We start from the raw sequence: 27,390 nt of genomic DNA on the forward strand, positions 1-27,390 counted from the left end.
TACAGCAACAAACAGAGAACAGTTTATTTCACAACATCAGCAACCCCACATCCAGTACCAGAACAATCCAGGAGCCGGTGACGCCACACAGCTCCAGTCCACAGGTAACGTGTAACACTGCCAATGGTCTCGAATGACAGACTCTGCTCCTAGTCACATGTCCCTAACGGTCCACCAGGACCGGTCTTCAGCCTCGGTGGTATCCAGGAGGAAGTGATCCAGAAGCATAGACTAGGCGAGGTTTCGAATACCCTGTACACTGCTTCGCAGCTTGAGATAGGACACACAGTCTTAAGTATTTCCTGATGCGAGTTCTTTCTTAAGAAAAAAATTCGACATCAATGGCTGAAAGAGAAGTAGTTTCTGAAGCAGCGGACACAACAGGTTCACCACCGGCCCGCACCGACGAGCCGGGCAACACCGGGACCCACATCTCACGACAGAAACCATCAGCGCGACCTTCGCACAGCATCTTGCAACATTGGACTTTTACCTCTTAAAAAGCCCTCCCGTTCCTCCGGACAAGCAGATGTGCATTAATCAAAAGGGACAACAAAGTGAGCTCATTCGGTCTACAGGGAGGAAACATCAGGGCGCCGACGGACACACACGCAGTCTCCCGAGGCCCCGCTGGCTCGGCGGAGAGCTTCCGTCCCTGCGGCTCCCGGCGGTCCAGATGAGGAGCCTGCGTCTGCTCCGGGAGCGGACCACGGAAAGGCACTTACCCAGCTCATCTGGGAGAAGAGGAGACGCAATCCAGGGACCACGCACGTGGTCAGGAAGTCGGAGAAGCTTCTCCTGCTCAGCACGTGGCCGCCTTCAGTCCGGGCCATGGCCTCGGGACGTCAGGGCCTCCTGCCGGCAGGCGCCCCGTTGGCTCGCGAGCGCTGCCGGTCGTACCGCACAGAAACGATCAGGAAAAGCAGAAGGGTGGCTCCCTGAATCGCGGCCAGAAGAAAGAAGTAATAGTTCAGATGGCAGCCGTTAATATTGCCTGCGGAGAAAGAGGGAGAAAGAAGTTCGTCAGCTGCACTTAGGGACTATTCAAGAGTTCTGCTATTGGGGTGCCTGGGTGGCTCAGTGGGTTAAAGCCTCTGCCTTCGGCTCAGGTGATGACCCCAGGGTTCTGGGATCGAGCCCCGCATCCGGCTCTCTGCTCAGCACGGAGCCTGCTTCCCCCTCTCTCTCTGTCTGTCTCTCTGCCTGCTTGTGATCTCTCTGTCAAATAAATAAATCAAATCTTAAAAAAAAACGAGAGTTCGGCTATTAAGTTTGGTTCCTAGTAAGGTCACGGTCATCTTTCATTGCGGTTATTTAAAAAAGGAGGAGGAGGAGGAGGAGGAGGGGGGAATTTTATCTCTATTATCTAAAATACATAAGCACTTTGCTTCTTCAACTGCTGCAAACGCTGCTCTGAAGGCAGCTTTGTCTCTACCACAGGCTCAGGACCGGGGTCTCTGGCGTGAACGCCCCCGTCCCCCGCAAAAGTCTCCCCACTGGTCGACGGGAGGATGAGGCCACAGCGCCTGGCCAAGGAAGCCCAGCAACAAGACCTATTTCAGACCATGGCTCCCGAGAATCCACCCGGCGGGCTGGAGGGAACCGTCCGAGGTGAACAAGCGGAGTGTCCACTGGCCAAAATACAAACAACGTTGAGAAAGTCTTTTTTTCCTTAAATTCTTCCAGTACAGAAGGTTTGGGGAAAGGGAACAATCAACCCCACTACGGCCCTGTGCCGCCCCCGAAGCGATACCAGATGGGGTGGGGTTTCCTCCCAGTCTTTCTCCGCGGTGCTCTTCCCCGGGGGCTGCGGGCTGACCCAGTGCGCACAGCTGTCCTGAGGACCCACCCGCAGGCCGATCATAAAGTGACGCTCTCCACAGCTCGGGTCTAGAACCGGGACACCCATCAACGCCACACGCCACACCGCGGGCCCGCCCGGACGCCGCATCTGCCTAGGAGTTGTGGGTGTCCTGCGCTGAGCAGCAGCTCCTGGACAGCAAGCGCCCTTCCACGCGCGGGTGCCCTGCACAAGCCAGGGCGACGGCTGACAGGCACTCTACGTACAGAATCTTTTAACACAAGATTTTTAAAATTTTCCCCAAAAAGGTTCAGGTTTTAGCATCCTCAAGGTGGCACGGGTGCATCCTCTGTCCCAACAGCTAACGTAGCTGACGTTCAGCTTTGCCCCAAGCACTGAGCACGGCCTTTCGCACACGCTGCCCCGTTCTGTTCCCAACACACCCCACCCAGGCCGAAGAGGTTCCAGACACACATGCTCAGCCAATGCAGCTCAAAGCCAAGTGGCCTGCCATGTCTGGGCTAGGTGGCCCCCCCAGCCCCCGTGAAATGGGGGCAACAGCAGTGTGCAGAGCGCGTGCACACAGGGCACCCCGCACAGGACCCGGGACGCACGAAGGCGACACCATCGCCCGCCTGGGACCATCCCCACGGTCCTCACGGGTCCAGGACCGTCAAGTCTGTAGCGGGAGTCTTTCCGCTGGAGTTTCCAGCCACCACGGACCACACCGCTCCGTGTGGAGAAGTGTGTGTGCAAAACACAATGTTTGCACCGAAACATTCAGAGCCGCTCACAGCACGTCACCCTGGGCTCCCTAAGAAGCCTGACCCCATCGCCACGGCCCACAGGTGTCCTAGCATGTCCGCCATCCGTCCAACCCACTGAAAAGGCAGCACATTTCTCGACAGATAAGCAAAGACGTACTCGCTCGGCGGCGTCTCCAGAGCCACCCTCGCTCATACACGTCAGAAGCAGCTCTCTGATTCACTTATCAGAACTGGGCGCTCCTGTTCGTCCGACGCTGGGTTGTGAGGGTGGGCTGTTCTGGAACCTTCCCTGTGTCTGAACACACACTCACTGACTCAGTGCCCCACGGCGCTTGTACTCGTGCACACAAAGAATGACAGAGCACACATCCGAACCAGCACTCGGGCAGGCTGCGGAAGGTGAGGGCTGCCCCCGTGCGTCGCCGGAAAGGATCTGGTAGCGCCTGCATTCCTACCGTCTACACGGTAGTCAGGACAGTGACTGAGTCCCTGCTGCGTGCCGGGCTCTGTCCCAGGTACCGGGAGGCCCACCCAGCCCTCCCGGAGACCAGACTTTGCTGTCGCCCTTGCTGTCTTAACTCCACGGTGCCACGCAGGCTTGCTGGCAGGACCCCGATGATGTCATTCCACGCGCTAAACCTGAAACAGGAGCCCCCCAAAGTAAGGAGTCACTTCAAACTTCCAAGGCACAGGCGCCCAGGGGGCTCAGTGGGCTGAGAGTCTGCCTGCGGCTCAGGTCACCATCCCAGGATCGAGCCCCACTGGGGGCTCCTTGCTCGGCGGGGACCCTGCGTCTCGCCCGGGCACGCACTCACTCTCCCTCTCAAGTGAGGATGTAAATAAATATTACAACTTGCGAAGCTCAAAGCTGGCATGCCAAAGAACGACAGTCTTCCTGATTAGGGTCGGCCTGTGTGGGGTCAGGAAGGGCGTTCAGAGCCCCGTCTGCCGCCCACTGTCACCCTGTACTTCCTGGGCCTCCTCGCAAACCGAAGGACAATCAACCCCGAAGACGGTGAACTCTGGGAGGTCGGACTGGACCAGACAGGCTCCTGGGCCCCGGAGAAATGAGCTCACAGGTCACCCGAGACATACGAGCGAGAAGGTCGCCAGCCGCTTCACTCACGACAGCCTCACACCCGCAACATCACCGACAGCCGGCGAGAGCAGAACAGCGCAGCGAGTCGGGACTGACTTGCCGCCCGGCTTCTCGTCAGAGTCAGAAAGAACGGGCCGCAGAGGACGGCGCCAGACGCACGTGTGGAACGGAGCCGGAGAGCACAGGGCGCAGCTAAGAGGAGTCCACGGTGCCCTGTGTCGCGGCGGCGAGCAGCCAGCAGGCCGGCGAGCGGACTGACCCGGCAGGCCCAGGGCAGCCTCCCGAAACGGACCGCCTCCTGATCCGGACTCGATACTTTCCAAGACGTGCGCTGCACACCGTACGCGCCAGCAACGCTCCGTCTTCAGAGCGCCCGACTACTGACCTCAGTCAGCTCCGGCCACGCTCTCAGGGCCGCGGGCTGGGTCTGCCTCGGGCTCCCCACCAGCGTGGAGTCCGCTTGGGGGTCCCTCGCTCTCTCTCTGCCCCGCCCCCGCTCATGTATGCTCTCTCTAAGACAAATCTTAAAAAAAAAAAAACCAAAAACCCTTAAAAAAAAAAGACTGGTGAGCTTCACAGCCCGAGTCATCCCGGATCTATGCGACGTCACAGCCCGAGTCATCCCGGATCTACGGGACGTCACAGCCCGAGTCATCCCGGATCTACGGGACGGCACCGGGGACGGCGAGCACCAGCCACCCGGGAACAGGCGGGGAGGGAGCAGAGGAGCGAGGGCCGGGCTCCACCTCGGCCCCGCGGTCCTGTAACGACACCGGGAGCCACGCCGTGCGTTGACCCGGAGAGGCTCGCGAGCTCAAGGCCGCTGCTTCCGCACCAGCCTGAACACAAGTGCAGAAGGGAGGGGCCGGGGCAGCAGGAAGCCGGGAGACGCACAGACGGCGCCCAGGATGACATCCGCCACTCCCTCCACGGCCAGATTCTACCGGCGCGTGCACGCTGGGGATTACCTGGTCCCATTCTCGCCCCAAGTCCCCAGGTGGGAGGGCGCTGGGAGGGAGCTGCCTGGCTCACTGTGCGTTCCCCACATCCACATCTCTCCTTGCCAACCGGGCTGCAGGGGCCTTGGGGGCTGTGGCCACAGCTCGCTGCAACGCTCCTTACTGGCGTGAGAATAAGGATAGCCCTAGACATGGTGAGGGGCTGTCCTAAGACACACCGCTCTGAAAATGACACGGGCACACGGGATCCAGCTCCAAGCCGGGCACCAGGACCGGAGACGAGCCTCACAGTGGGGGGCTGGAAGCTACTGTCGGAAATAAAGAGCAAGTGATGGTAAAGTTGGAGATAATCAGTGACAAGGGGATGAAATCACTGGAAAGCAATCAATCGAGGTCATCAAAACAATCAATCCTTCAAGACATGCTGAAAAGTAAGACAAAGAAACAGAAGAATCAACAGGGTCTTGCTCTCCGTGTCAAGGATTTGTCTGCAGAAGGTCCATCCCTGCACAGAAAACAGATCACGGGACACCACGAACCTGTGAGAATTCCCAGAAGCCGCCGTGCACCTGCTGCGCGCTCCACTGCTGCTCCCCCTCCCAGGGGCCCGGGGATCAACAGCAAAGCCCTACCCCGGCCCCTGAGCCAGCCCTGGGGAAGCTCCCACAGCCAGAACGCAGCAAGGCCGGGGCTCCCGGGGCCACAGGAGCGGCTGTGGTTTCTGGAAGTCATCCTGGGACTCCACAGGCCGAAACTGCCCCCTCACAACGGGAATGTTAGCTTAGTCAGGGAAGGGTCTTTGGAATTGTGTATTTTCCCGGGGCAGGTCCCCAGGCTCTCATCAGAGTTCCAAGGGGGTTTAGGACCCAAAAGTAGCTAAGGGCCCTGGACCCAAGGAAATACCGCAGACTGAACAAGAACAAGTAAGAAGGCGGTTTTCACACACCAAACAGAAGAGGTAAACCTTCAACTCCTGCACCCAGTTAAAAGCTACCATAAATCTGGGAACACCAAAACTCTCTGTTAAGTGATTCTGCTCAGCGCCCACCATGCCCCCTACTGGCGTCAGCGGTAAAACCCCCTCCTGTCAGTCACGAGTCACAGCTGTGACTCCAGAAAGGAACTTACTATCTATCCGTGTCTGTAACAGCAGAAAATGTAGAAGTGCTGTCAAGAAAGAGAAACCACACACACACACACACACACCCCACCCCACCCCCAAGGTGAATGAAGACAACTTGGGGACACGGACCAGACTGATCCGCGGAATTCCGAGGAAGCAGCAGCAGCCCCGCAGACCCAGAGAGAGGCTCAGCTGTGCCCAGCAAACGCACAAGGATGCAGGGGACCAGGCGGCGCGGGGTCTCAGACAGCTCCCAGGCAGCCGAGCTCCACTACCGCGACCCCACGCAGCCCGAGCCCACGTCCTCCACTAACACGACCGCCCGCCGCAGCCCGAGCACGGGTACGGCCAGTAGCCGTGTTCAAACAGCGGCGCGGTCCATACCGAAGTCTGTGTGGTTGCTCATCCAGCCGATGGCTCTGATGGACACCAGCTCCAACAGCCCGGAGCCCACGAACGAGCCGACGCCGGAGAAGAAGAAGAACAAGCCCATGATGGCGCTCTGCATGGACTTGGGGGCGGCCGAGTAGGCGAACTCGAGACCTGCAGAAAGAGGAGGTTGTTTCCGTGAGAGCGGGGCTGACAGGGCCTGCCTGAACATGGCAGGGTTAGCACGGGGCCCCACGTGGGGACGCGGGTGAGCAGGGCAGCTCCCTTCCCTGCTCTGAAGACTGTATTTAACACAAGGTCAAGAAATCAGGGGCCCTTTCCATTCACCACGAGAGTCCTGCAAGTCAGTCACCGAGCAAAAGGTCAAGTCCTTGCTCTCCCACGTCACGGTGACCTCTGACGTGCTGGCTCGGGCACTGATCTCTATGGCCAAAAAAGCAAATTTCTCTGTTCTCAGCTAAGGAGGTATGAACAACATATACAGACTACAATGCGGATTCTGTGGAAGACTTCTATCTTAAAGGCAACAAATCTTAAGATAATCTCAATGAGACATCTATAAACTCAGATTTTTATAATAAGCACACATGGAGATCTACAGCGTATCCCAAACGCAGGACCACTCTGTTTGTCCTCCGGAGTCATGAGCACACGCGACCGGAGTCCGCTGACGGTGCGGCGGGAATCACAAGCCCCCACAACCGATCCAGGCTCTGGTCATCATTAACTCGGTCCCTCCCTTCCAGCAGCAGGGAGCTGGTCTGCACACTATGTGCCTGTCTATACCGCACAGCACATGGCTCGTGGGAGGAGGGAGGACTGTGCGAACAGGTTTGCCTCCTTCATAAAGCAGACACACCCAGAGCTCTGGCAGTGGCTGGTGCCTGGGCCGCCACGGCAGAACCACAGAGCCGTGGTTAGGAAGTGTCCAACCTGGGAGGAAGCACCCACGGCCGCCTCCTCCCTCTGTGGCACCTCCATGGTAGTGGATGAGCCACGGAAATGTCTCTGGGAGCCCCGTTTCTACACCCGAAACAAGAGCCTCAGCCACAGTACCACGTACTTACCGACTCACATCCAACACCACCGCTGCTGCCATGAAACACGGGTCCCCGTTCTCTGTGCGTTCTACCAGAGCACACAGGGAGACATCCTGCCCCGTCCCCTCCGCACCAGGCCGGCCCCAGACCTGCGCGGGAGAAGGCCCACCTGCTATGCTGGCGAATATCTCACTGACGCCAATCAGCACGTACTGTGGCACCTGCCACCATATCGGCAGGTCAGCGGCATAATACACGACGTTTCCGATGGTCTGATTGATGGTTTTCTCTTTGACAAGGTCCAGCCTTTTGCTCTCCAAAATTCCTGGAATTCATAAGGAGGTTAATAGAACACTTACTCATTAATGTTTGCAATTAAACTAAAACACTACAGGCTTGCTGCAAGATGCTTACGGACTACTCGAGAAAGTGGAAGGGTGTGGCCCAGAGCCCCAGCGCCCCCGGAAAGCCCCAACCTAAAGGACCGCGCACTGGCGACTTCCTAAACGGTTACTCCAACACTGATCCCACCAGACCCCTTCCGGAGGGTCTTCACGCCGCCTCACACCACGGACGCTGCCCGCACGGGGCTCGCCCCAGCTCGCCCGGTTGCCTTCTGTTACCCGCCTGCCGTGAGGAGCGTAACTGCGCACCCACTCGTCGGGGGCACTGAGTTCCGAGACGTCTTTCTCGCCACGCTGGGGGCCTGAGGCTGGCCAGCTGGCTTCCGGGCATTAGCCTACAGCCCCGGCCCTGGCGGGAGGCCCGTCTCCCCGCCGAACCCTGGCGAACAGCCTGCACCCTCAGCAGCCCTCGATCTCGCTCCGTTACTGGTCATTTCTCGAGGGCAATGAGGGCAACCAAACCGCACAGGGACACAAGCCAGCGCCCGAGCAGCCCCTCCTTGTGCAGGAAGGCACAGGCCGCTCAGCCTGCAGCGGAGAGGCAACAGCCGTAGCAGCGAGTTCTGAGGTCAGAGAGGTCGCCGGTCTTGGTCCTAAAGAGCTCTGTGAATGGAATAATGGGCTGGAGTATTTAGTAAATGTTTGTGCATGCGCATGTGTATTTAAAAGCGTGAGGATGAGGAAGGTCAGCTGTCTGAGAGAAGCCTGAGAATGAGAAGGTCCAGGCTACCAGTCACAGGAGGGGGAAGACGAATTCTGGAAGCGGCCCCCAAGCTACAGGTCACGGGGAATGTCCAACCAGGAGAGCACTTGTCAAAGGAGCACGTAAGGACAGGCCTCTGGCTCACCTCCGTCAGAAAGTCCTGCGTCCCCTCCCTGGAGGCGCGTGGAGGGGACCCCGAGCCCCCCGCCTCCGCACCCCGGCTGCTAGCAGGAAGTGCGGGAGCAGACCTGGCGGAGCCGTCTGCCTGGTGCTCCTGGCTGCTCTGCACGCGGCCTCTGAGGCACGGCAGGCCCGTGGCTCTCTCTGCCAGGACTCTTGGTAGTGGCATGAAGGGTCTTGTCCACAAGGGACAGCTGTCCTCTGGGCATGGGACAAAGTGTGAGCGGCTTCCTCTGGGTCGGCAGAGTTTCCCCTCACACTGCAAGGTCACCGCACCAGCCACCAGCGAGCAGCTGGAAGTTCAGGGCAATCCTAGCACAGCTCCGTCTGCAGGAAGGACTCTCTCACTCAGCCCGTCCTGAGGGCTGCACACTGCAGCTGGAGAGAACACTCTCCTCCCCACGGAGGGCAGCACCGGTGAGGACGCGTGGGCCTGCGTCCGAGGGCTGGGGCTGCCAACAGGGACGAGACCTGCTCCACGGTCTTACCCGCGACACGCACGCTGTGCGCATCAGGGGAGAGGCTGAAACAGGCGGTGCTGGCCAGGGGGACACCGAGGACGAGCCGGGGGGGGAGCCTGTGAAGGCGGAGGGCTCTCCTGCGGCGGGTCGGGAAGGGTCCGGAGGTGTGCTGCGCGCGGCCACCACGCACACGACCGCGGCACGGAGCGCTGTCCGCGGAAGCTGCTCATGGAGGAAGGGGAGCCGCCAGCACCGAGGTCCCGCGCAGGACGTCGGGAGGTCACAGCAGGGAACTAACGAGGCAGCACCCACAGGAGCGTGACGTTAGGGGCCGTAATGGCCAACACAGCACACTCCTCAGTGACCCACGGCTCTGCAGACGTCAGAGGAAAGCAAACCCGCGGGTGTGGGTAGGACCAGGGTGAAGGCGTACCAGCACGGCGGGGGCCGGGGAGGGAAAGGACCGGCCAAGAGACGGCCGGCAGTCACCAGCAACAGACAAGGTGACGCCACATGACACGAGCAGAGAGAAAGATTCAAGAGAAGCCCATGGGACATCACAGGCGCGCTGCATTGCACACGCGCCCTCTGCACCGACGCGCGGCCCTCTGCCCACGGCATCAGACAGGACGGCGTCCATCCTCCCGGAACGGAGACACGGATTCACCACGCTCTGGAAAGGGGAGCAGCCCGAAAATCTGGTTGCAGGCGTGGGCTCGGGACCGCTTCTCCCCCAGGGGCACAGTTAACCCCAGAGAAGACAGAAACACAGTGACACCGTGACAGACACACCTCTTTCCTGTCAGCAGAACAAGTGGACAAAAACTACGAGGCTTCGCTTGGTGCAAGGGTTGCCATCCAGAGGCCCAAAGGCAAACCCTGGCCACCGTGGCCACGACCCACAGCTCAGAACTCAGAGAATGGGGGAACACAAAGGTGTGTGCTTGTGGGGTCGCACTGGGAGACCCACACAGTGTTTGAGATTGGGTGTGGCGGGCCCCGGGCCCATCCAGCAGATGATGCGCAGACGGCCACACGCTCCTGGGCCGTGCGCTCACCCGCAGGGCTCCGGCGCCCCTCGCAAGCCGCACAGGTCGGGGGTCCTGCTAGAACGCGTCTGATGAAACAGCCCGTGGAGCTCCAACAGAGGATCTATCCTGTTCAGCATCCTACGAACATTTCTAGAAAGTGCCACCAGGCCAGAAAGGAGGGTCTGCAGCCCAAAGGCGGGAGTTGTAAAGCCATGACCTCTCCCAACTCCACAGTAAGACGAGACACCAGCGACCCACGGATCAGCCTCAGTACGAGGAAAACCGTGCCCCGAATCACGCAGGGTCACGAAGTGAAACGCAGGTTCAGTCGCCTTAGAAGACGACAAAATTACAACAAATCCAAGCACACAAGACCTGCCCAAGTGTCAGCGACAGGCACACTCATGCCATCCCACAGGTTTCACTATTAATTGGGGAAGAAACAGCGAAAGTAAACGAAGCCTGGAGTAACTCACGGGAGAGAAAATCACAAAACAAACCCAAAGTAACAGAAATCCCGTCTTGTTCTCTGTTGTTAGAAAACACACAGAAAGTCAAATTGATAAATTCAAGATGTACTTCGACGGAAAAATCATCACATACACACAGTTCTGGCAAGCCTGCTTTAAAAAAAAAAAAAACAACAACATAAATACACGAAACTGGAAAAGAGGAAGGAAACACATTTATTGAAAAGACGATTTTTATCTCCAGTCCAATAATTTTTCTAAAACTCAATAAAATGAATGGTTTACTCAGGACATTTAAAAAAAAAAAAAAAAAGTGATTCAAGAGAAAACACAATCTGCACAGAATTGAGGAAAAGGTGAAAACCTCATCCCTTTTCTTCTGAGAGAGGAACAGGCTCATGTGATTTTCAAGGCAAAGACCTGAACTCCCCTGGGCGCACAGAAATTCCCCAGTGTGATACTCTCCTGCCCACAGAAACTGGGGGTCTACCAACTCCCTTCCTGAAGCCATACGACCCCAACGCCAGACCGCAGACCGCGGTCAGCTAGCAGTGGAGGAACACAGACCACCACAGGCTGCCCTCTGGACAGACTCATTTGTTTCAGAAATGCAGGAAGGAGCATCAAGGATTTTTTTTTTAAAGATTTTATTTATTTATTTGACAGACAGAGATCACAAGCAGGCAGAGAGGCAGGCAGAAAGAGAGGGGGAAGCAGGCTCCCTGCTGAGCAGAGAGCGCGACTTGGGGCTCAATCCCAGGACCCTGGGACCAGGACATGAGCCAAAGGCAGAGGCTTAACCTAGTAAGCCACCCAGGAGGCCTGAGCATCAAGAATTTAATAAAACTAAATCATCAATATCCGGGGATGGGGTGAGGGGGCATGCAATCCTCTTGGAAACCAAAATAGACCCAGTAACCTTGAAATAAAGGTTAGAAATTTAGCATCACTGTGAATATGCATCTCAAACTCCAGTTCTAAGCTTCTGGGAGCTGCCCTGGAGGCGCCCGTCAGAGCCCAGGGGACGGTGGGCTCTCCACAACCCCCAGCTCTCCCAGCACTAACCCACAGTCCCGCCAACACTGCCCACCAGAGACGCAGGGAGGGAGAGTCACCTGGCGGCAGGAAGGGAACCCGTGCTGTCTGAAGAAAACAAGTGACCATTCGAAAAGAATTCATTTGAACTCAGAATTTTTTAAAAAAATTCCTTATGGGAGCGAGCAAAAATACACCAAGGGGTTAGGAATAAACCTAGTATAAAATGCACAGCACCTAAAATGAAGACATGCGTAAAACTGTAAAATACCATAAGTAAAGCTCAAGAAAACAGGAAAATACTAGAAAGAATATTCCTCCAATGAAAGGTCTGACTGCATGTCACCATGAACAAGAAAACCCCGGCACAAAATGCCAAAGGGCCTAACTGCACACAGAATCTGGGACCGAGAACAGGGGGAATGGTCATCACCGTAACACGCCTCCAAACAAAGACGTTCCGTGTTTAAATCCTTCAGGGAAGAGATTCGCAGGGAAAGGAACGAGCACCGACAAGAGAGCCGGCAGCGGAACTCGTGCCCGTGGCCTGAACACTTTCCACCGGGGAGACAGAAAGCCAAGGCAGACATGCAGACGGGCGGGGGCGTGTGCACAAGCGTCCGGCGTGCGGACAGACTGGAGGGAGCCACCACCCGCACCGAGAGGACCGGTCCAAGAACGGATGGTATATTTAACACGGCGCGTTTAGCTGTTAAACACCGTGATTTAAATGTGTAACTGACATAGAAAAACAGAATCAGGAACAGTTAAGTCATAAGCTGTGAATAATCGGTTTCATTTCTCTTTAAAAAAGGACAGACTTAGCTGTAACAGCGAATGTCCTTGGAAGACATCACGCGTCCACCCTGGAAGGGGGGGTTATGGATGCTCTGGGGGCTCCCCAGTTCTTCTCCATGCATCTGTCATGACCGTGGCTCGACTATGTCATACTAATTTTTGAAAACGTGCTGTGGACCCGCACTTAACTAATGCCAGATATGAGCCAGGGAAAGGCTCTCAGCAGGCTCTACCCCAACTTCAGGATGCTCTCGGGCCCTGAAGGCCGCGCACAGTCCCGCCTACGCCCGTGCTGACCAGCACCCACACCACCCCCAAAGGTATGGAGGGGCCGGCAGGTGGAGGGGTGGGCCCCATGGTTGGGATGACGGCGGAGTCACAGGCTTCCTGGAAGGGAACTCTGTCAGCTCATCCGAAGCCTTAAAGGGACGCCCTGCTTACACCTGCAGAAACCCTCCGCAGGAATGCCCAGTCATGCTCCCAGGCACCCCGAGCCCCAACCACAGAGGACTGCAGAGGAACGGCTGATGGGGAAGGACAGTCACGATGCTTCAGGGTTGGTCTTCGAAGGGGGCAAAGGAAATACAACATATCTACCACGTATCATATCCGTAATCTTCCCAGCGCCCGCAGAGCGGGAACCACGGATTTCCGAAGGTGGTGGAACAACCAGTGAGTGTGTGTGTGCACACATGTGCGATGGCTCCTCTGTATCTACAATCTTCCCTCCTTACACGTAACACACACGGCTTTTACTTTGCTCCTCGGGTTTTTCTGACACTTACTTTCTCAATCAGGCTTGCGCAACGGGGTCCCATCCTTGCAAAAACACAGAGGGGGTGTGGGTAGACCCACAAAACCAGGCAGGTTCGCACCGCCCTAAAGCTGAGCGCCTCTAGGGCAATCACAGCTGGTTTTTATTTCCTTCTTTATGCTTCCGAGTTCGCCTTCCCTCCAGTGAGCATCTGCTGCTCCAGTAACCCAGGACTGTACGCACACGGTGCTTTCGGGGACACACGGTTCTTTAAGGGGAAAGGAAATCTAACTAACGAGTGCGCTCCCTTTTCCCTTATGCATGCTTGAGAAACCCAAGGGACCTGCCTGATTCTCGTCGGAGAGACGTGACAGAAGGAACCATTCCCAGCAGGCGTGGTTCTAAATGGAAGATACTGATTGATTATGGGGGAGGGGAGTAAGTTCAAAGGCAAAAGTTTCTTTTCTATTAAAATGTTGGTTTGCTCAGAGTTTCAATCTCTACTCAAAGCCTACTAATGTTCCAGTTAAATGCTCGCTCGGGCTGGAAGTAAAGCTTCGTGAAGCTCGTGCCACTGTTAAGTTAATAAACTGTGCCTAAATCAAGTACCAGAGGCTTAAAATCCCTGAACCAGTGACTCTGGGGCTCCTTCCCACTGTTTAAGAACACAAGTATAATAACACAAGTATAGCGGGTGGCTCCTATTCCTAAGGGAGACTCTCCAACTCCGAAGCCTCAGGGCCATGTGACCACACCAGCTCCCCCCAGCCCCCGCCCCGAGGCACAGGCGACCCCGCAGAGCAAGGCCCATCCTGCCCAGCGCTGGGCGAGAAGTGCCGAGCGCTCTGCTGGCACTGGTGAGCCCTGGCTGCCCTGCCCACGGGGCATTCTCCGCGGTCACTCAGCGGTCAGCTGCCTCCTACATAAACACGTGCAGAGACCACAGGAATGCCCTCCCCAGTTCTCAGGGCGGCTCCCAGAAGGTACCGGGCCAGCAATCAAATCGAAAGACAAGATGGTATTAAAGGCGCCCAAACCTAGAATCTCCCAGGAAATGCCTGGAAACCGAGGATACCTCCCCTCCCAGAGGGAGAGAACTAGGACCCCCTTCCTTGGCATGTGACAAGCATGGCTGTGGTGCAGAGAGGGCCCCACCAGCACAGGGACAGAAGGGAGCTCCAGGGTCAAAGCTGAGCCTGCGGCAGCTGCTCAAGAGAGGCAGGACGAACAGACAGCACCCCCGGGCAGCAGTTACTCCAGACAGCCCTGACGATCTCTGGACCTGCTGAATGAGACCCGCAGTCACAGCCCCACTGCAATTCAGTTTTATTTGCTCTTATTTCCCCTGAGCCACAGGACTGAAGGAGAAACAGAACCACGAACAGAGCACACAGGAAACACTTCATCCAGACACAAGCTTGCTTTAATTATCTATTTGATCAAGAGAAAACGTAATTGTCTTCTAAAATGTCCTGGTCCCTGGAATATAGATTTCTTAAGCCTAGAGACTCATTTCTTTCTATCTATTAAGTACTATATCAATACGTTCACTCTGGGGACGGCGCACGGAGGCTGCTGGGAAACACTGCTGCAGAATATGAAATCCTGTCTCAGCGGTGCTTAACATTAAATTCCTCATAACAGTGGGTGATACATGGTTGGTTCAGGAGGATCAGCTTTTCTGTTCTTGTTATGTAACTAAGCTGTCTTATGGTCCAATGATTTTCAAGTATTAATGAAGGAAAAACTCCAGAGCGAGCTGAGAATGTCGACAAAGATATTCTAACAACCTAACAGTCCGGAATGTAAGAACCATGAAAACATAGTGAGGCCCCCAAAGGAAAACTTGCCTCATCGGCCCTGGGGAGCTTCAGGCACTGGCTCGAATCCCCTCCTCTGGGGGTGTGTGCTAGTCGTGAACCTGGACTTGAGAAAATCTTTCTCCTCATGAAACATACACACGATTGTTCAGGGACAGACCAAAGTCAACTGCGGACCTAAGTTAAGAACGCCAAGAGTGAACCCATGACTTTGAGACCGATATAAAAATTCATCCACTCAGCGATCGACCGTCGCCCACAATCTCCATCAGAAGGGAGAGAGCAAGCCTCCTCTGATCCAAGCCAGAAGTCACTTTCCAGAGCACTTTACTGCTTTCGGCTCTAGAAGAAAAACAGCGGAACCGTAGGGAGAAAATCTTAACCTTCACATCACGGGAACCAGAAAGCAAACAACACCCGTTCACAACACCCCAACTCCGTCCTCTTAGGGTGCGCCTACACAGAGTGACCAAGGGCCCGTCACGGGGCCCCGAGTCACCCACAACGGCTAAGGCCAGTTTCGAGCTCCGGAAATGAGACCAAAACGCCTCCCCACCTGCAGCGAAGGCAGAACACATCACAAAGAACATTCCAACGGCGATCCTTTTTAGGGATGACGGGAGCAAGCCATTTCTTCTCAAAATGGGATCAACCAGTTTATCCTTTAAGGGAATTAACAGGAGGATGAGAACTGCGTCGAACATGGTCAGCCAGGCCGCCGGGAACTGGAAGTGAAATGCACGAGACAAGGTTAGTTCCTGGGAGCAAGGAGTTGCTCACCTCACAACTAATGTCTACCTGAGAAAATCTTTATTCTAGCGAAGTCCATTCCCACGAAGTATAACCTCCTAAGGGAAAAGTCTCAGTTTCAAGATACTGGAACTGAAAAAGATTTTCACTTCTAAGTGCATTTGTGGTTTGTTCTGTGTGTTTACGGAGAAAAAAGTCAGGTAGGAAGATTAGTGTTTGGTTGGCACCTGTCAACCATCTAGGAAACAGCACGGCCCCCAGGAGAACGGTCTCTAAAGTAAGCACAAGTCCCACTCCAACGACGAAGCCGCCCTCGGAGCAGCTGCGGAGCTCTGAGAAGGACCGGCCGACCGGCCGCAGGCACCGCCGCTCACAGAAGCTCCGGGGAGCGTCTTCACCTCACTGCAGCAGTTCTCACCGTATGAGGAGTGGCTGTGATACTGGAGATCGCCGGGATCTTCAAATGGAGACTCTGCAGAACGTACGTTGTCTGCATCTGCGTGTGAAAGGTGGGGCCGTTAGGTGCGGGAGCTCTCCAGCGGGCCACCCACCCCAGGCCGCCCCGCGAGGACACACGTGGGGCTCAGGTCTGAGAAGAGAGCGATTCTTTGGTCATCGCACAAGTCCCCTGGAGAGCAACTTTAGAACAGAAGTCACAGAGACTAAACCCAAAGGCGGGGCCTGGAAAAACAGCAGCACACCCGCTCTTAGCGTCTCTCATGAAAAGGGTTTCAGGACGCCTATGTCAGCAGGAGTGAGTTCCACGACTGGAAACAGGATTCCAAGATCCCAGAGACTCTGCAGAAGAGGGCACAGCGCCCCTGCACTTTGGTGGCGCCCAAAGCGAAGGCGGGACAGAAAGCTATGGCTACGCGACAGTCGCGACTCACTTGGAAATACACTGTCCAGTAGGGGATCAAAGCCAAGAACACGGGGATGATCTTCACAAGGGCCTTCACGTCCTCCACCGTGTCCTCCGTAAACGGCCCTCCGCGAGACCTCTTACATGAATCAAACAGACTGTGTTTAGAAGAGTGCTGAAGGACTCCAAGGCCTTCACTTTGGGAGATAAAATGAAGGAGTTAGTTTTCTTCCAGCCCTAGAAATCAGGTACGTGGCAACAATTTAAGCAGGGAGGCAGGGAACCGGCTTGCTGCACTGCTCTGCTTTCCGGCCCTCCTGCTCACTAGCCGTGCAAACCCCACACAGCGGCCAGCACTGCACATGTGCCGAAAGGGCTGGTAGAGGGCCTCGCCGCGAAAGGCACCTGCGGCTCCTGCCACATTAGCGGTCTCTTCCCCAGCTCCCGTCACCCGCACTGAGCCAGCGACATCGCCAGACAAGCGTTTGAGGGGAAATAAAACCGGGCTGGACTGTCAGGAATTTGAAGCAGGTGGCTTTAAAACTTCACAACCACAACACCCGTGTTGCTACTAAAGCTGGTGACGGAAAGTGCAGCCACGGAAGGGCCCGGGAAGAAGGGCTCTGTTCTGGGAGGCAGAGCTGGGGTGCTGATGGGACCGTGACGATGTCACAGGCAGCCAGGTCCACTGCGTGCTTTGCTCATTACCCTGGACCACGGCCCTGGGAGGAGGCATGGGGACAGTGTTCTGGCCCCACTGCCCCAAGGAGGAAGCCAGTCAGAGAGGGCAAGAAGGTGCCCAAGGTGACAAAGCTGGAGGAAGGGTCTGGGACTTGAGCCAGAGAGCCTTGGCCGCAAAGCCCGACACCCAGGTACCAGGGACGCCACCCTGCCCTCCGCCGCCGGCCGCAGGCCTCACGCTCACGCTCAGGTGTGTCAGGTCAGAACGCAGGCCTTTCAGTCACAGCTCGTGCGTGAGCAGTGGCACGCGCTTACTCTAGGACAGTCTCACTATTTATAAAATGACCAGGTCCCAGTGGGTAGCTCCAAACGCTCTAACGGTGAGGCATGCTCCCAGACTCTTAAGGATAAAACAGAAAAAGCTGTTGTATTTGCCAAATATTCTCTAAAGCCAGAAATACCAGGACATGAATAATTACTTTCAAGAATTCTTCCCTACTTCTGTTCTGGGACTCAGATACAAATGGCAGTGCAAGCTTTCTAGTTTATAAACTCTTACCCAATTTACAACTATTTTAAATCATTTTTGTTTCATAAAACATTGATATTTTTTCATCTGAATGGAGGGAAGAACCAAAACACTGAAAACTGTAACTTAGTATTTTAGCCGAATTTTGGACAGTACAGCTAAATTCAATTTAACAAACATTTACTGAGCACATACTCCATGCCCAGGTCCGTTCTACCTGGTGCTAGAGATACACAAATTAATTTAGAAAGATACTACTCCTAATCATACGTAGTTTATCTAGCAGGGAAAATAACAGGAAAGCTTCACTCAGAGAGAAACTCTAAACTCTAAAGATACTGTCATACTTTATTTGAAGATATTCAGAACTTCTCCAATGGCGGGGGGGGCGGGGCAAAAGCAAAAGTAAAGTTCTCACCTACCTATTTCAGGTACTATCAGAGATTCACTACACCCTATGTGTGTCTCTCCAAAAACATGTCAGCGCCCAGCAGGAAACCCACGCTTACACAGAGAACCCCCCGAAACGCTACTGGTCCCGTTGCTCGTCTTGTGTCGTTAAGACATCCTGAAAAGTGCCAAGTTGATGCGCACCTGACGCCTTCCCTAACTCACACACGGTGTCGGTGTACTATTTTGCAACACATGAGGGTTCACTGTGGAACCACAGACACAAACGACACGAAACGCAGACAGGACCCAGAAGTGCCCCCACTCCCCAGTCTGTGCACACACGGCTGCGCTCTCTCACAAAGAGGGGCTGTGAATTTTCAGACTCTCAACTCAACGAGGTATGTATCTCAGGAAAGCCTTACAACTCGTCCCGCTCAGTTCGATGAACTGAACAGACACACGTGGACTTCTCACGGGAAGTCAGCTGGCGGCACAGAGCAGCCTGGGCCCAATGAAGGGAGCGCTGGGCAATGCTGCACTTCCTAGATTTCTGCAGCCGACCGTTTGCAAGAGCATCCTGACGGAGCCCTGGACATCAGCAGGCGCTCACCACGCGCCACGCGCCACAGCTGACAGCTGTGCACACATCAGCTGCTCAGGCCTCGCAATGAGCCCCTGTCCACTGTACAAAACCGGAATGCAGGCTTGGCAAGGTCACTCACCTGCCCAAGGTCACAGAGCTCGGACTCTGTGCGCGAGGAGAGCGTAATTTGAGAATTCTCTGGACCGCCAACCTCTCTCAAGACAGTCCTTTGTATCTTAACTGCGCCAGCTGTCCAAAACCAAACCTAATGGGAAATCAGACTTCCGAGTGGCAGTAAGTCCCAGGCTCTTTCGTCAGGCCACTTGTGCATTCAGAACCCCAAACCGTGCACAAAGCAGGACCGTCCTCCTGTGGAAACGTTTGCCAGGGACTACCCACACCGACACCCTGAAACTGCAGAGCCACTCACGTTGCTCCTGAGAAATCAACCCGCAGGATAAGCACCTGGATGTGAACCCGCTTCTGCCTGAAGGCAGGTTCTGGCACTGCAGCAGGAAGGCAGCACGGTCTGAATCTTTGCCCCTTCTCCAGTGTGATGCCACCATCGCTAGTGCTGAACGAGGAGTCCGAAGGCCACACCGAGCCCTTCCGATTCCTGGACCAGCTGGGAGACCTGCGGGAACCATAGCAGCCCGGAGCCAAGGGGCAGGGCCACGAGAGCTCTTCTGGAACAGCTTCAAACGTCCCGCATGGAAGCCAGTATCAGACATTCATGGGACTCCAAGGGCACACGTAAGATACAAGCAGACCAGCCACGAGGAGGCAGGTATGGGAGTCGGCCTGCAGGAGCTGCTGGCAATCAGAGCCACCCAGCCAGGGGTGTACTGCCCTGAGGGGTCAGCGTCTGGCTCTGGGACAGACCGCCCCCCAGGAAGGCCTACTGTGATCACAATGTTCCAAGGGAGTCCCTCACAAAGGGTCCCTGGGACTCTTCTGGGGTGAGGGAAATATTCTGTCCTGACCATATTGCGGTTCCATGGCTAAAGGTCCTAATTCCAGAACTGTACAGCTAAGACGACGCACTGTACTACCCGTAGATTATGCTTCAATAAACACCAGGACTGCTGAGGTCTCTTCGTGGGCTAAGGCCCAGACTTGCCCTTATTAATGTGCATCTACGGTGACCTACCATCCTTCCCAGTTTGCAGGGACTTCCCCAGGACATGGGGCTTTCAGTGCTAAAACCCTCAGGACCACGGGGCTTTTGGCGTGAAAACGGGAAGTCCCACACAAAGGGGATGATGTAGTTCCCCTAACTGCATCTCAAAATACTATTATGTCCTTCTGTCACAGAGCAGTTGCAGTGACCATGGGACGATGGGGTCCAGGCTGATCAACACAGCTGTTGACTCACAAGTGAGAAACAACAGCTTAGAGCACAGAAGGGCACCTACAAAGTAAGCAAGTGCTTTATCGTTCATTCAAATGAACTCCAAACTTCTAGAATAGAAGACAAACGTACACAGTACGTATAGTACCTCTCCTATGCTCTCTGCCAATTTCTACCTCCATGACCTTTTTTATTTTTGAAAGATTTTATTTATTTAAGAGATAGAGACACACACACACACAGACAGACACACAGACATACCATGAGCAGGGGGAGGGGAGTCAGAGGGAGAAGCAGGCTCCCCAGTGTGCAAGGAGCCCAATGCAGGACTCGATCCCAGGACTCTAGGATCATGCCCTGAGCTGACGGCAGAAGCTTAACCCACTGAGCCACCCAGGGGCCCCTACCTCCCTCATCCTTCTACAAACAAGAGGTCCATCTAAATCAGCAGTGAGAGCAAGTTCAATGTGGAAGTTATACACAAAGTATGAGCTCTGGAGTCCAGCTGCGGGAAGACAGTAATGCCACAGCACATGCTCGAGCTGACGTGAGACATTAAACCACTAGGCGGGAGCCCCGCCCTGCACATCAGCCTGCGTCAGACCGAAGCGAGCACTTTATTCACAGCAATGGGGACGTACGTCGTGGTGGGCTGAGCCTACGATCACAACTCGGCACTCACCCACTGGGACTCTGCTCTCCGATTCGCTTCTGGGGCCGGCACGAATATGCCAGGATCTTGAACATATAGGTGAAGGCACTGCCGTCGGGAGGCTTGGTGATGAAGACGCTCTGGCCGCAGAGGAAGACCAGGAAGGCGATGCCGACGCAGACCGCGGGGATGAGATAGCCGGTCACAAAACCCACGTTCTGCTGGATGTAGGCGATGCCTCCCAGTGAGATGATTGCCCCCAGATTGATGCTCCAATAAAACCAATTAAAAAACCTTCTTGTGGCTTCTGGACCTCGGTCTTTAACCTAAGGCAACAGAAGGAAACAGACTTTGAAATGTGGTACCCTTCGAGGATGAAAAACCTGTATAGCGAGGTGACGACCTGCAGCAAGCGCAGCACAGTCAGCTTACACATACGCTCGGGATCCCTGACAAAGGAGCGCCTGATAACTTCCATCACTACACCGCCTGCGTGGTGTTTTTCTTAAGTGAGCTCACATCCAAGAAATCCAAGAGAGCTTCTCAAAGCAACATCTGGGGACCGCGTGCTCTGGAAACACCAGAACGCCGCCTCAAAGTGCCGATTCACAAGGCTCTCGGGCCAGACTTGCCGAGTCACCATCTCTGGGGTTGGGGGCCAGGAATAGGCCTTTTAAACATTTTCCAGGCACTTCTACTCACAGTCAAGTTTCAGAACCACTGCTGTGTAGCTCACGCCTTGATCAATCTGGGGCCCGGAGGAAATCCCACACTGAAACCAACACTGCACAGACCAGGAAGGCTATGGAGGGAATCAGGAGACGAGCTGGTTAAGGACAGAAATCCCTGGAGGGTTTGACAGCCGTTCATCTCCAGAACTTCAGCAGAAGCACCAGGTAACATTCCCCACGTGGGGGGCACGCATCCCACACGCCTTCCCTTCGCACCGTAACGTCCACGTTTACAAGGACACCACTCTACTCTAGGCAGTGATCTCACACAATTTCTCAAGCTTATTACCTAAAGGTCAATGCTGGGTTGCATACAAAGACAGTTCTAGGCTTGCTGTCCTAGGAACCTCTATTGTCTCCTCCTTACAAGTTACTAAGAGGCTGATTTCTGTCCAGGTCACAGATCTGACATGTTCCACAGAACAATCTCCATCAGCAGAGCACAAAGGTTTTCAGTGGGGGCCCAGACAACCAAGTGCCAGATACAAAAAAGCACCCTGTCAGCAGACCTGGAACTTGGTGTAACATCGTAATCGCTATTTTCCCGAAATCAAAGTTGCTGGTATAAAACACCCAAAATTGTGTGCTCCTCAAAAGATAAAAAAAATGTTATTCCGAAATTATTTAGTACGGCTACTGTGTTGGCAAGAGACATGCTTGAGCTGATGACTTTCTAACCAGCATCCCAAACCGAAAATCTGAATTTCAAATAAACCACCCATTCTCAGGAGGAACTTCAACTTGTGCTCTACCTATGTCAGATCTGCGCGGAGGTCCTAGACCCAATGCTGGCATGAGGACAGAATTAATGAGTCGTCCTGGGAATTTCTCTTATTTCTAAGACGGCTCTTCATGGGGACACAAAAGATATAAACTGGACGCAAATACTCACGCTACCCAAAGACAGACCAGAGGGAAGAAAAAACCATAAGCTGAGAAATCGTTTCAGAGAAAATGTAATTAAAGATATAAGAACCAGTAATGGGGGGGAGGGGCGGACTCGGCAAACCTCAAAAGGAGGAGGGCCGGTAAACAGAACCTCTGCAATTAATGCAGACAACACACATTATTAGCTCGAGCACATCAGCCCTGTTCGTCACCAACGGCGACACTGCGCATGTCGTCCTGCGGGAACTTGGCAGTCAACTGCTTGGAACGTCCAGGTCGAATTCTCCAATATTACTGGAGAAACTGAAGCCTCTTCCTAAGGCCATAAGTAACAACACACTAGTGATTTTTTTTCCCCTGGAAATGGGAAGCCAGCTCCTACAAACTACACATCACATGCTTCTGTGCCCAGAGCTGGCGAGCCCGTCGCTGGTCACATTACATCAGCACCAGCGTGGGGGGCCTCCCGCCCTCCCCAGCGAGGGCAAACAGCCTCTCATGTGACTGGTCAACAGAGGCCACTGCAGTCAGCTCAGAAAAGCGCAGCTCAAAGACCAGAGACCAGCACAGTAAGGCAGGCAGTCAGCTGGCTTGGCAAGACTCCTTCAAAGGCGCGAGGCTGCTACTTTTTTTCCATTAGAAAAAAAAATGTATCATTCGCTCCCTACATCTGTGTAGTAAGCTTTTCTTCTTTCAGTTCTGTTTGAAAGGACACTGTGATCTCTGCCGCAGGTGGGGCACTGGGGGGAATGAAGGGGCCGGCAGGACCAGCGTCCTCCTGGATCACCTCGGCATGGGCATGGTCAGCAGCCCACCTGCCGGCCCAGGCCAGCAGACACCCCCCAGGGCTGCACAGCCTGACCGCGCCCGTCTCTCACTCGGAACAATCCCTACAGGCCCTGTTTCAGAGATAAGGGGTGCAGGGAGTGAGGGAGCAGGGAAAGGATTTGAGAAACACAATCAGACTTCCTCAAAACGAGAAGAGCCAGGAGAGGAGCAGCTAAGTCATCCTGAGGACGAGCGCAGCCGTCCAGCCCAGCGGGCTTCCTGCCCAGACCCGGGTCTCGGAGCCACACCCCCCTCCACCAAGCCAGCACCCCTGGCCGCGGAGCTAGCACCCTGGCGGAAGGGTCCCAACGTTTCCCTCCTAAATGCTTTGTCGCGCAGACCACATGTGAAACAATTTACCATTCTGAGGTACAACTGTCTCTGTGGGTTTGAGCCTCCCCACACTTGAGGAACCACAAGCACCATCCAATTCCACATTTCATCACACCACCAAGAAACACAGTTCCTGCAGGGGCACTTCCCATGCGCTCTCCACCGGCCCCCGCTGCCACGCCTCTTCCAGTCTTTATGGATTTGCCCATTTCCAGGCCCTTCCGTACAACAGGAACGGAAGGACGCGTCATCACTCACGTCCGATCCCTTGGCATGGCCTCTCCAGCCTTCATTCCCACCGTAGCACGTACGGACGCCCACGGCTGGGGCATGCGCCAGCGCGCCCAGGGACCCCATCTATTTTATCCGCGCATCACTTCAGGGGAGATGATCTCAACTTTGCACTCAATGTTTTAATCCCAGGCCAAAACTGACGGGGACCGTGAAACATACGCTTTTATAGACCCTGCACCTAGATCCTTGGTTCTCTTTTTCTGTAGCTATAAATGAAATACTCATCAGGCTGAATGATTTAAAAGTTGCAACACCCCATGGAAACCTAAAAATAAAGCCAAGGAGGACACGTGGTGGAGTGAGCACTGGGTGTCATAAGCAACTCGTGAATCGCTGAATGCTACGACAAGGACTTATGAAGTCCTCCGTGTTGGCCAACGAGCATAATGAAAACAAACAAACAAAAATTTTTAAAATAAATATTTGAAGAGATTAGTCCAGTTACCTCATAGAAGCGGGTTTTTTTGTTTTGTTTTTAATGTCCAAGTGTTATTACACGTGAAAAAAGTTCCTGTTCCGTCAGGCATTCTCGATAACCTCTACGAGAACACCGTTCCTATACAAAACGTTAACTGCTGGTCCATTACTGACTGGAGAGAACAGGTGTTCAAGCCGGACTGCCTGGGTCCCAACCCAGCTCCCACTTCCCTGCTGTGGTTCTGGGCGGGTGGAACCTTCTCCCCGGGTGCTTCCGGTGAAAGAGACAAGTGCAGTCCCCAAGCTGTCCTGAGGCGTAGCTAAGGCAGTATAACAAGGACCCTGAGGGGCACAACAAACATTCATGTGGCTCGTGGCCCACGTGGCCGGTTGTAAAGGTGCTTCACTGTGCTGCTAAGGCTGTGCCCTCACTGACGGCAGCAGGCCGAAGCCACCAGCCTGGGCCCAGACACCCAAGTCTGTCCTAGCCGCCCTGTGTCCCACCATGGCTATCTCGAAGCCACGGTTAAAGCAGAGATCGAGAAATCAGACTGGGACGACCACGCTGGCCTGAACACGCCCTACAACAAAAGAAGTCATCTTTTGTACCTCCATCTTCTTACTGGAAAAGTAGGTATGAGATTCCCATGAGGTCCGAGGAGTTCACCTGGGTAAAGCACATTTCCTGGTGCAGAGAAGGAAGAATCTGGAACACGAGGCAGCTATCACTCCCAACATCACTAGGACCTTGTGCCACCTCATTTCAAGGGGAAGCCTGACACTGGTCCTTTACCTAAAGCTCACATTCAAGGACAGGCTTCTGCACCCTGGCTCAGTCCTGTACTAGCTTTGCGACCTGCGGCAAATGCTTTCTCCTCTCGAGCCTTGGTTTCCTCATCTGTGAAGTGGGCACACCAGCGGTGGTATCATGAGGACTAATATGGTACGGCGCACAGGGCCTGGTGCCCAGCAGCCGTTGGTACAATCACATGGTTATTCAGCACAAAAACCCAGAGATCGTCTTCCCTACTGTTGCCGACTCTACGACACGACTTGTCCTAAATGCACCCTTCTGAATCCGCGTCCACCGAGTCCACCCTAGTCCAGGCCCCTCTAACTGGGCCAGTGCAGTGGACTCCTACCTGGTACGCCGGTGGTCATCACTTCCCTTGCCATTTCACCACGCCACAAACTTTTTATGTGACGAAGCAGGGCGTAAGCACGTTAGGTTCTGAGAGACACCCGGTCTTTGTCACAACTCCCCGTTCTGCTGCGGCCCCGTGAAAGCGGGCCCCCCAGACCAGTGTGCGAAAACCAACAGGCAGGACTGTTCCAATCAAGCTCTATCTATGGCGACCGGAATCTGAATTTCGTAAGACTTTCCCTTGCTACAAAAGACTCTTTTTGCTTTTTTTTCCCACCACTCAGGAACGTAAGAACCTCGGCATTCTCAGTCGATGGGCCCCCCGAAAAGGGGAAGTGGACCAGATTTGGCTGTCAGGCCTCAGCCGCCAGGCACACACCTGCGCTGGAAGCCCCGCTTTTAGAAACGAACACCAGATCATGGTACTCCGGCCCGCCCCGCCGAGCCCACAAAGGCTTCCTACTCTATTCCAACTATGCCTCAAAGTCTCTTAAAGGCTTCCCAGGACCTGGCCCCAGGGCTCTCCCCACTTCTGTTTTAGCTTCTCCGAAAGGTATTTGCTACAGATCGTTGGGGAACTTGAAGCGCCCAGGACCTGGTCCCCAGGGCTCTCCCCACTTCTGTTGTAGGTTCTCCCAAAGGTATTTGGTACAGATCGTTGGGGAACTTGAAGCGCGCACCGTCCGTGCTGACCTGATGCGCTTATGGACCGCGGCAGGGCTGTCGCCGAAGCGGCTTCGGCCACGAGGGCATCGCTCCCGTCCCGGCCCCAGGGCCTTTGCACCTGCGGCCGGCGTGTCCCGACCGCCCTTCGGAGCGCCGCCCCCTCGCCCTCGTTCCCGGAGGGCCCGTCCCTCCCCGGCGCCCCCACGCGCGGCCCCGCGCGCTCACCTGGTCGGCGCCGAAGGGCGTGACGTTGGCCTTGACGGCGCCCACGCCCAGGCCGACCAGGGCCAGCGCGGCCAGCGCGGCGGGCGCGCAGTAGCGGGCGGGCGCGTCGGGGCCGGGCGGCGCCGAGCCGTTGCGGAGGCGCGTGGGGCGCGGGGCCCCGCAGAGCGCGGCGCGCGTGGCGGGCGCGGCCAGCAGCGGCAGGGCCAGCACGCCGAGCAGGTAGAGCGCCAGGCTGAGCAGGATGGCGCGCGCGCGGCCCAGCAGCGCGTCGGCCAGCCAGCCGCCGAACGGCGACACCAGGTAGGCCAGGCCGAGGAAGAGCAGCAGCGCCTGGCTGGCCTGCGCGCCCTCCCAGCCGAACGGCGCGCCGTTCAGGAACAGCACCAGGTTGGCCGTGACGCCGTAGAAGGCGGCGCGCTCCAGCAGCTCCGTCAGCAGCACGGCCGCGCACGCCGCGCGCCGGCCCGCGAACGCCTCCCGCCGCGCGCCCAGCAGCGGGGCCCGCTCGCCCGCCTCGGCCTCCATGCGCCCGCCGCCGCCGCCGCTCCGGCCGCCGCTCCGGCCGCCCTCCTCGCGAGACCCGCCCGGCCACGCCCCGGCCCGCCCCCCCCTCCCCGAGGCGTCCCGATTGGCCGCCGCCGCTCTCGCGAGACCCGTCCGGCCACGCCTCGGCCCGCCCCCCGTCTCGGTGCCTTTATGGGCCCGTGGCCGCCGGGGCCTTCCGGTTCCGGTGGGCTCCGACTTCCGGCGTGCGCGGCGCGTCAGAGTCCCGGCGTCCGCGCCCGCCGTGTTTGAAAAAGTGCAGTGTCGCCGGCTCGGCCGGGTCGTCAGCCCGCGGTGACGGAGACGTAGACCGCGGCGGTGCTGCCCCCTGCGCGCCGGGACGGTGAGCCGCACCGTAGCCTGCGCTGCCCGCCGGCCGCCGGCTCCACGCGCGCCTCCCGGGCTGGCGGCCGCACCGCGGGCTTTCCCGGGGGTGGCGACGAGGACGGCTGTCCCAGAAGCCAGGCTCAGAGCCCGCGTCCTTGTCGCAGGGACGGCTTCGCGCTGCCCTTCGCCCGCCAGCTCGGGTGTCGCTCCCTGGGAGCCGGGCGCGGCCGTCCCGTCTGAAGCGCCCCGCCCCCATCCCGGTGCCCCTCTGTCTCTCCGCCGCGCCGGCCGCGGTTTCCCTGTGCGTCCCCCGTCGCCCCTCCCCGCTGTCCTGGTCCGCGCAGGTCCTAGCTGCACC

At 56.0% G+C, this 27,390-nt stretch overlaps 1 protein-coding gene across 2 annotated transcripts; it reads right to left on the reverse strand.

The window, feature by feature from the left end:
• Positions 1–26,724, reverse strand: SLC15A4 (solute carrier family 15 member 4). Of its 2 annotated transcripts, none has more exons than XM_082699861.1 (8): positions 26,163–26,724; positions 20,667–20,962; positions 16,476–16,644; positions 16,004–16,081; positions 15,392–15,560; positions 7,349–7,504; positions 6,134–6,292; positions 1–994 (listed from the first exon to the last, which is right to left on the reverse strand). In XM_082699861.1, exons 1-8 carry the CDS (start codon positions 26,685–26,687, stop codon positions 846–848), a joined length of 1,701 nt encoding a protein of 566 aa, XP_082555987.1. In that variant the 5' UTR covers positions 26,688–26,724; the 3' UTR covers positions 1–845. The 2 variants fall into 2 exon arrangements, with proteins under 2 accessions (XP_082555987.1, XP_082555988.1); XM_082699862.1 differs by having other exon boundaries at positions 16,476–16,584; positions 26,163–26,723.
• Between the last annotated feature and the right edge of the window lie 666 nt (positions 26,725–27,390).

The sequence above is a fragment of the Mustela nivalis genome (genome assembly GCF_964662115.1).
Source record: "Mustela nivalis genome assembly, chromosome: 14".
Taxonomy (NCBI): Eukaryota; Metazoa; Chordata; class Mammalia; order Carnivora; family Mustelidae; genus Mustela; species Mustela nivalis.